The sequence below is a fragment of the Gavialis gangeticus genome, unplaced genomic scaffold (assembly GCF_001723915.1).
Source record: "Gavialis gangeticus isolate Ggan-Ray unplaced genomic scaffold, GavGan_comp1, whole genome shotgun sequence".
Lineage (NCBI taxonomy): Eukaryota > Metazoa > Chordata > Crocodylia > Gavialidae > Gavialis > Gavialis gangeticus.
Genome location: NW_017729001.1, coordinates 16,133,509 through 16,142,882, shown reverse-complemented (window position 1 = coordinate 16,142,882; position 9,374 = coordinate 16,133,509). Strand labels below are relative to the sequence as shown.

The following is a 9,374-nucleotide window of genomic DNA, read 5'->3' as shown; positions in this document are numbered from 1 at the left end:
TATTGCTTCCTGAATTTTTCTCCTTCTCCTGTAAGTGCCTGGACAGGTACTAGTTTTTTAAAAAAAAAAAAAGTAAGGCTTCTGAAACACATACTTAGAAACCAGTCACCTACAGAGATTTTCTAATATTTCTAGGTGTGTGAAAAAACAAAAACTGTACGACTCAAAACTACTTTTCTTTTCTTTAAAGGCAGCAATTTAGCAATATGCAACATTTTAAAAAGAAACTGAGGAAGGCCAACTTTAACAACAGGGTTTATTTTTCATTCAATATTGTGGGAATCATACAAAGTAAGCAGCTAGGGCTGCCATCTTGTCCTTGGGTTTCTTTGGATTGGGTCTCCCTCCAAGCTTTCTGCCCTTCCCTCTTCCTCGACCCTGCCTTTTCCCCTGGCCTCCACGGTGCATAGGGTGCCTCATGGCTGCATGCTTCAGCTCCACCAGATCTTGAAACACAGGGTCACAGAATACACAGCCTGAATGCTGTGTCTCATCCCCAGGAAGAGGAGACTTGGCTTTATTAAAATCCACATCCACAAGAGCTGCATCGCACACCTCACAGGTCTCTGGTGATACTCGGACTTTGTGGGCATTCTCAAAGAAATGCACAACCACATTGCATTTATTGCAGGCCATCTTCCACTTGGGACCTGAAGTTGGGTCCAGCACCAGAACCCCATTCTCACACTCCACACACTGCCCAATTCCTAGCATGCTCAGCGAGTGCTGGCATGTGGGGTGAGTGCATTCGTTACAGCCCATTCCTAAAGAAACAAAAATAAAATCAGGTAATCAGAAACTTCTTGCATCATGATCTGACCCATGTATGAGAAGATACGATATAGGGTTTAAACAGTGCTAAAACATAGCCCCTGTTCTTAGCATCAGTGTGCAAGAGAACTTCACCACGTAAGACAACACCAGAGCTTGTTATCATGCATCAGATGTCCCATCTGGATGTGCAGTGCTCTTTGTACTACAATGTCTCTCAGATTTCTCCATCCATGTCACTGAACAGTTCAAATATTATGCAGCAGTTTATAAGCAAATACACATTAAAAACATGTTTATTATAAACCAGTGTTGGTTTATCTTATACTAAGTGACCTGGAGACAGGAACCACCTTTCATCACAAGTATGCTGTAATACAGGAGCACAAAAGAACTACTGAAACCCAGTTGAGACTCCTTAGTGTTACCTAATATGATCATGAAATACTAGTGTTTTAGCCTCAAGTCAGTGTCAGTTATCAGGCTCACTGCACTGTGACCCTTCCCAAGTGCCAGTCCCCACCCCTCTCAGGTCCTGAGACACCACCCTTGTTAGGGTGCTCTAATAAAATTTTCCCACTCTGTGCCAACTGTGATCACTTCAGCAGGCCTGACTCAGGTTCAGTACCTGCAGTTCTCTTCCCTCTGGAAACTCTCCCTTCCCAAAAAGCCTCTAATCAATTAGGATCCTTTTGATTTCTAGATGCCAATTCAATCTGAACAGCTGTTTAACTTCCAGCTATAGCTTTCTAAGACCAGTGTCCTGTAATTGCCCGTGTGTGTTTATTGGAGAGCCCTTTATCTAGTCATTGTGTAGCCTTTATCCTTTTATTTCCAGGAGTGTACTATTAAGCCAAATCACGCATAAAAGCCCAATAAACCAATACTGCTATACTGGGACACTTCCATTCTTTATGTGACCTGAAGTGCATTACACAGAACCTCCATAGGTGTCAGGCAGATTTCAGGAATTTCTCATATTATCCTGCAAGTTATCTTCATAATGCTCACAAATGCATTACACATCACTGAGTGTTATGAAAAGTATCTAGCATTTGTGCACAGATGGTTACTAATTTAGTCTGAATTAGAAACGTCTTTATAGTAGCCTATCCAATATTCTGAATGTCCATTTTATAAGTGAGTGAGGTGAGTTACAGTAAACTGCTTTTCTTATTTAAGAGAAGGCTGATAGGGGGCCATTTCACAGCTGTCCCTCCTTACACTGCAGATTTTCATATAAAGGCTTGATTTTTTTAATACAACTGGTCAAATATTAGACTGATTCATTTTTCAAATGCATTTTTTAAACTTTGAAAAATATTTTGCCAATATAAACAAGCTTTGTGAAGTTTTATTCTAATAAAATAATAAAACATATTTTCATTAGTAGCTCTGCACTAAATTTTAAACATACTCCAAAAGTTAGTGAAATAATAAAATACCTTTAAATTAAATCCACTCTTTTTTCCCTGCTTTTATCTCACTGCTTCTCCAGCTGTCGCAAGCTTCAGAAAAAATTACCTCCCTTCAGGAACAAATGGAAATTTCACAGAAGTCATCTGAAAGTTTTAGTATCTTAAATTTAATCGGTAAAGCAGGACTTATTATAGAAACTGTTTGATCCTTAAGAATAATAATGGTCAGAAATGTGACCAAGCTGAATTAATACCTTCTTATTCAGATGAATTTCCATATGTATCAGGTCATGCCAATTATTTCTAAAGCATTTTATTTAGCCCTTACGAACTCATAAATCTTGGAATAACTAGTCTAAGGTGGAGGTGGGGGGCAGCAGCAGCCCTGGATGCCACCTTTGTAGGGAGAGGGGATGCAAAAATAGCTGCTGCTGCAGTCATAGCTATATCATGCCACTGCCATCAGCACCACAGCAGCTGGAGCTGCCGCTGCCTGGCTACCTCTCTGGGAATAACAGGCGGGACTGTATTATTCCTCATACACACCACCACTCGAACTGTCAGCTAGAATCCAACTACAGAATCTTTATTATGTTGTCCCTGCCCCTTTGTTAGAAGTCAGTTGTTTTTAAGCACTTTGGCAGCAAAATATTTTTTATTACAAATTCTGGTAATTTGATGTGGGGCCTGTAGGAGACATCTGTGGGCACCTACAAATTTTGTTTTAAAGTTATTTTTCTGACTAAAAACTGGTGCAATGTAGTTATTCCCCTACGTGTCAATCAAAAATTCTACCTTTTTTCATGTCCCTGAAGGGGGGATGGTTGTAACAGTATGGACAGAGTGGGTAACTTTTTCCTCTGGATCCAGAAGACCACAGCACCAGCTCAAAGTCATCTAGGGGACAACGTAACTCTTTGTAGAGCTTGATAGTACCATTCTGCGGAAGGCTGTATGTTTCATCACAGTGAGAACAGTGCAAACGACTTGGCTTGGCCTAGAAACAGGATAAAAAACTATAAACAAGCTGCACTTCAAAATTCACTATTTGTGACAGTCAAAACCTCTAGTCAGTTGGCAATCAAATAGTGATTACTCCCTGACCTCCTCCATGTAAAAAGGGGACGTATTCTTTTATAGAAATGTGTTTGCAAGAAGTCACATTGGAAACCCAAACATAACAAAGGATATTTTAATATGCTAACCTTCAACAAGTTACTTTTGAAGGACATGTAAAAGCTCTAGGTGACTTACTTGGATGTACTTCATAAAACGATGGCATTTGCCACAACGGGAGAGAGGTTTGCCTGTGTCGGCTAATGGCGAGAAAGACACTTCCATCAATTCATCCATACCTGCAGAAAAGAAGTCAGTGTTGGAAGAAATTACCTCTTTCAGAGAAATGACCCTTTTCTTTACACACAGCCTGGGAAAAATCTCTGGGCTGGTGAAAGAAAAGTTATCAATGACTAAGCAGCGTAACTCCCACACAATGTGTGCACAGTAAGTAGATGCATTACAAAGGCTTCTAAAAGAGCAGCAACAAGCATGTAAGACATGCTACCAAAATATTTCAGCTTGTTTTATAATTTTAGTTTTGAATACACAACACTACATGTCCAGAAGGTGGCTCCAAAGTGGGACTTTGTACAAACTACAAATTCATATGACAAGAGCCTCACTTCTGTGTATCTTTCCAAATAAGAAGCCTGGCCCCTTGAAAACTGACTGAAGGGTCATAGGCTAGTTCTTATTTCAGTTACACAGGGTAGATTATTTCAGGTGCAAGGGAAGGCTTACCTGCAATAGAATCAACAAAATAGTGAAACTTCCTTTTGAAGATATCAAGGGTATGCTCCAGGACCTGGTGGTAATTGGCTTTGCCCAAAGATATCAAATTGAGCTGCTTCTCAACTGCACTGCGGATCGTAGGAAGCACCAGTTCTGCATCTAACCAGAAATGAGAGGGACATAAGAGAAACCACAATGAAATGAGGAGAGACTGATTGACAGCATGGGGAAAACTGATCAAGTGCTGTCAGATACAGGAACTAAAAAACAGACCATTCTATCACTCATTGTGGTTTTAAGAATTACAAGTATCCCATTAGGTACATGTCTTTCAGCCAGAAATGTCATTTGTAAAAGGCCAACTTCAGAGCTACTACCTCACACTCTCAGAGTGGGAAGTGGCTCTTTCCAAAAAGGAGATTAATTACTGATGCTCCGAAGATGGAGGAAATACAAACCACCACTGTAACTCAGTTTAAATCTGTCCTCCTGCCTTAGGACTGAGCACCACAGACCTGGGTAGAGAGTTACCCTTAATGTATTACTGTATCTATAGCTAGCCAGGAATAGAATTAAGTGCTAAGCAAAGGAGAAAAGAAAAAAGCAACAACTGACCTATTTTGTAGTACCCGTGAACCAGAACGATGCCGAGGTTTGTAGGTTTTAGTCTGCGGCCACTCTCCACTGTGACATAGTTTCGCTGGCAAATGTTGTTAATGTGGACTGGAATACTTGCATCAGTTCCTATCACATAGACAAAATACTTTTCTTATTCTTACTTACTCTTAGGTTAAATTATTCTAGTTTCTTTTCCCTCTCAGGTTGCCAGAATCGGAACAAATTGCTTTTCTCCAAGGGCATGGGGTACTACTCAGTTTTTCCCATGCCCTCCTCCACTGCCCAGCTGTTTGATTCCTTCTTGCTCAAAAATTCATACAGTCGTTTATAAATTGGTGAAGGCACAAAGCACCTTTCCAGTTCTGATATTTCTGCAATATATGCTTTGATGTTAAATGCTTCAACTGCTGCCAGCAAGGCAACTGGCAGGAAATTCAGAAGGTGGGAACATACTCTCTTTTTTTCAAAGTGCATTCTCTGGCTAACTGAGGACTGATGAAAATGGCTTACAGAAGACACTGTGTTTGGCCAGAAAAGCGGTAGCCATGAAAGAAACAAGCATGCAGATGAAAGCCCATGCATGAATGCGAGCGTGTGCAGGAAACCATTACTGCACATATTTACAGAAACAGCTCAAGTTTATACCAGGCCATAAGAGAGTTCAGAAGAGGTGGCCCTCCTATCCCTTTTAAGGGGTACTATATCAGCCTGTGAGAGAATCAAGCTCCTACCAATGCCATGTTTTTCCATCAGCGTGATGAGTTCTGCTTCAGTCAGGTAATCAGGTGGATTAGTCTGTTTCTCCAGCAGTTTTATCTCACTGATTGGGAAAATATCTCCTCTCTCACAGCTGGGTAGGCTCTCCTCCAAGGGGATGCTGTGCCATGGCATAATCTCTGTGAACCCTAGAGGTAAATAAGCACAACAGAAACTAAACCCTTTGGCAGTTTTCCCTAGACATAGATACACATTTTAATTTTAACCAGGGCTTCATTTTACAAGTCAGGTTGACAAACTTTTGCCCGTCACAAAGGAAAACAGATGCAAGACTCCTGTGCCCTAGGATGGCACCGGAGACACTGAGGAAATGCCCTATTTTTCTCTTTTCCATATGCCTTTGGAGTTCCTTTCAATACCCAGCATCAATCCCTTTTTGTGGAATCCTGAATGGTACTGGCAGGCCTCAAAAGTCAGCCTTTCTTGGCTGGATCTAGGATAGCACAAGATTGAATCTCAAAGAGGTATGAGGAGATTTTAAAAATACTAGGTGTCATTAAGCAAGATTACAACAAAGCCTCAGTGCAGCTTCTGAATTATTTCCCTTGAGCACTAAGTGTGCCTTTGCGTGGGTGGTGTTCAGCGTAGAACAAATCTCTATTTTTGTGTAGCAGACAGTCTAAAATAGGGGTGTCAAAATTCAACTGGCTTTGCAAGCCAGACGAGTGATGCGGGACCAGTCCACGGGCTGGATCCAGCCCAGGAACCTCCTCTCCCACTTCCTCTCCCTCAGCATACCTGGCTGGAGCAGCTGCCAGACCAGGCTGCTGCCTGCACTGTATGAGGTGCAGATTCTGGAGCAGCTAGCATGGGAGTTACATGCAGCAAAGTCTGGCCAATGCGACATCCCAGTGGCACACAGTGGCCATCCTGGCCAGACTGCGCCACACAACACCTGCCCTGACAGCACCAGGACTGCACTACACAGGGTCTACCCCAGCCAGTTTAAGATCCACACTACACAGGACCTCCAAGCACTGTATGCCGGCAGCTACCGTTCCCACTGGACCATGCCACATGTGATGCTCATTCCAGCTGCTCTGGAATCTGCACCACAGGTAACACAGGTCCCATACCAGCTATAGCAGCCACCAGATCAAGCAGGCTGGGGGAGGAGAGCCTGGGGAAGATGGGAGGTCCTTGGGCTTGATCCAGCCTGTGGTCTGGCCCTGCACCATGGTCATGCGAGTCTGACCAGACTGTGGGGCAGCACCAGGGGCCAGATGGTGGGGCTCTGCAGGCCTTATGTTTGACACACTGATCCAAAGCCACCTTGTACGTATGAGCAGCATTTAACCTGTTTTGGGTCCTACCACAAGGGAAATCATATGCTGGGTCAAACTGGGAAATAAGTGTGGAGATGAAGGAAGCAGTCAACAGCAACAACAAACAACAAAATAGCCTTCAAAATTTTCTCTTGCCTCTAATACTTTATCTTTTAATTCAGCTCCTCAACACCATTTTGCCAAAGGGAAGAAGAGACAGAGGACACGGAGTTACTAACTAAAAACTTTCCTTACCAGGTGAAGTAACCATTTTTCCTATACATGTAAAATGTTCAGGACCAATACTAAAAGATATGGTGGTCTGGAGGTATTTGCAGTCAGTGCTGACAGTAGCAATGAAATGCCTAGCAATATATTCATATAATCGCCATCCATCTCCACCTGAAGACAGACAACACCTTGTTAATTCACATAATCCAATTCACGTTGCTCCATAAAATATTGCTGTTAAAAAAGAAAACAAAAGAAAGCACCAATTTTCATAAACTGAGCAGAAAAAAATTGGTCCCTGAACTTTCAAATTGCCTTCTTTCATTTTTTCCCCCCTTTTAAAGATTGTTCCTTGAAGACCCTGTAGATGAAGAACACATCACTCCAGGAACATTACAGCAACTTGCTAGTTATAAGAATTTAATTCTTGTGAAAATGAGTGACAGGCATAACACAGGCAAGCTGCATGTCTGCCAAAAAATTCCCACTCATAACACAAAAGGCAGTCTTCATTCAAGAATGGCTAGCTTGTGAAATACTGTTACTTGTGTGAATCAGAGCAGAGATCCGCATTCTCTTTTCCCTTATAAGTTCAAATCCTGATTTGATTTTAAGTGAGAGGTCAATACTCTGTTCCACAAGACTTAACCCATTTTTAATCCATTCATTAAATGCTTGTGGTTTAAGGCAATCTGTACTGAAGTCTTGCACAAGATAACTCCCTGTCCATTTTCAGTTTATCACAGTCATGTTACATTTAATTGAATACTCCATGCTTCTATAATGGAATTAATTAGCACAAAGTTTCCACACCTAGACTTCACACACTTCAAAAGAAATGGGTAAGTATAGTTCATCCCCAATTTGCTGTTGGAAAATCTAGTGGCAAAGGGGCCAAACCTAACAAACTGTTCTATTGTCAGGGATTTGTCTGTACCTAACTCTGCTTCTGATGCAGCTCTCATTGGAGTTATTGGAGGATGGTCCCCTGCATCATGACCTTTCCTTGGACGATTAATACCTTCCGATAGCAATGCTTTTACCTACAGAAAATGAAGGGGGAAAAACAGAGAGAGGCTGGTAATGCAGTCCCTCTCTATTGGCTCGCTTGCTTTTCAGGTGTAATCTATTAGAATAGAAACCCCATGAAGTAAATGCCATTAGCATGCAATACTTGCATTTTGTTTACACAATGACTACAGACCACCATGAGATACAAGTGGCATTTGAGGGCATTGACTTGATGCAATTTTTCCTAACACATTGACCAAGAAAGAATTTAACAACTCATCTTGTATTTCATATACTTACTGTTTCTGCCCAGTACGGATTATTGGCTTGTTGTCTCAAAGCTCCTTTCAAGTCAAAGTTCTCCGGATAGTGAGTAGTTTCTGTTCGAGGGTAGCTAATATACCCTTGGGTATAAAGTCGTTCTGCTATTTGCATGGCATGCTGTGGACCCATTCCTGCAAGAGATCACAGCAATATGGCTTAATCTTTGATTTACTGACACAGCAAATATTTCTTTATGACAGGCGTTAAGTTATTCCAGGGTGCCCATTCCACAGAAGATCATGACCATGACTTGCTACATACATGATACCTTCACTTCTGAAATTCTCTCAAACTTCTTAGCAAATGAGAAAAATGATGAAATAATCTTATAGCACAAGTAGTTATCATGTGTATGCAGCGGTAGCACCACCTATTCTGAATATCCCTCATTTTTTTTAATCAGTTTCAAAACAAGAACACTTTTACTTTCATACTATCTACATACCCAAAGCAGAACTGGCAACTCGCAGCATTTCTACTGTGTTCAGTGCCAGAGGTCTCTGCTTCACTTTCTCCTTCTTACTCACAGATTCTACCTAGGACACAGAACAGCATTTTCACAGTAAATTCTGATGTTCAGTGCAGGATGACTGCATGCATTTCATAACCCTCTAAAGATGATATAATATAAGGACATCATAGGTAACATAGGGTCCGCTATGCCTTCTGGTGATGCCTATTATGTTTTATGTTTTACTCAAAGAATAGAAATCTTTATCTCAAGGAAAAGAAGTTCAATGGAGAGGATGTAATACTAGGCACATCAACACAACAGGAACTACCATTAGAAATCTCTATCTTTTATTCTGCATTTTTAGTAAATGGAACTAAAACAAAAAAACCCTAGATTTTCTTGTATTTTTCTAAGCTTAAATATACATACACATGCTAGAGGTGCACCAAATACATTGAGCTGATATTGGCACAGATATAAAGAAAATTGACTGCATCAGAAATGGGCCTGATGTGGCTAAATGCTGTGTGCATGTGCGCAGCTGCAGCACAGCATGTAGGCAACAAGCAGCACAGCCCAGCAACTTGGACAGCTGCATCCAGCTGGTAAGTCTGTTTTGATAGACAGGGAGGAGGGAGGGAAGGTGCATGGGCGGGGGGGGGGGGGGGCGGCGAAACCAAAAAAAAAAACCCCCCCACGGGGGGAGGGGGGGTG

General features: G+C 41.7%; 1 protein-coding gene across 2 annotated transcripts in view; it reads right to left on the bottom strand.

Annotated features, from left to right (window-relative positions):
- Window positions 1-237: 237 nt before the first annotated feature.
- Window positions 238-9,374, bottom strand: part of TOP3B (topoisomerase (DNA) III beta) — a 19,105-nt gene continuing 9,968 nt past the window's right edge. Inside the window, exons 8-17 of one of the 2 annotated variants that reach the window (XM_019506948.1) lie at window positions 8,652-8,742; window positions 8,183-8,337; window positions 7,809-7,914; window positions 6,896-7,042; window positions 5,330-5,503; window positions 4,596-4,724; window positions 3,990-4,139; window positions 3,444-3,544; window positions 2,985-3,186; window positions 238-764 (exon numbers count right to left, since the gene is read on the bottom strand). In XM_019506948.1, the coding sequence (XP_019362493.1) occupies window positions 283-764; window positions 2,985-3,186; window positions 3,444-3,544; window positions 3,990-4,139; window positions 4,596-4,724; window positions 5,330-5,503; window positions 6,896-7,042; window positions 7,809-7,914; window positions 8,183-8,337; window positions 8,652-8,742 (1,737 nt within the window). In that variant the 3' untranslated portion in view covers window positions 238-282. Of the gene's footprint in view, window positions 765-2,242; window positions 2,300-2,984; window positions 3,187-3,443; window positions 3,545-3,989; window positions 4,140-4,595; window positions 4,725-5,329; window positions 5,504-6,895; window positions 7,043-7,808; window positions 7,915-8,182; window positions 8,338-8,651; window positions 8,743-9,374 lie in introns of those variants that run through there. The other variant, XM_019506949.1, reaches the window with a different exon arrangement.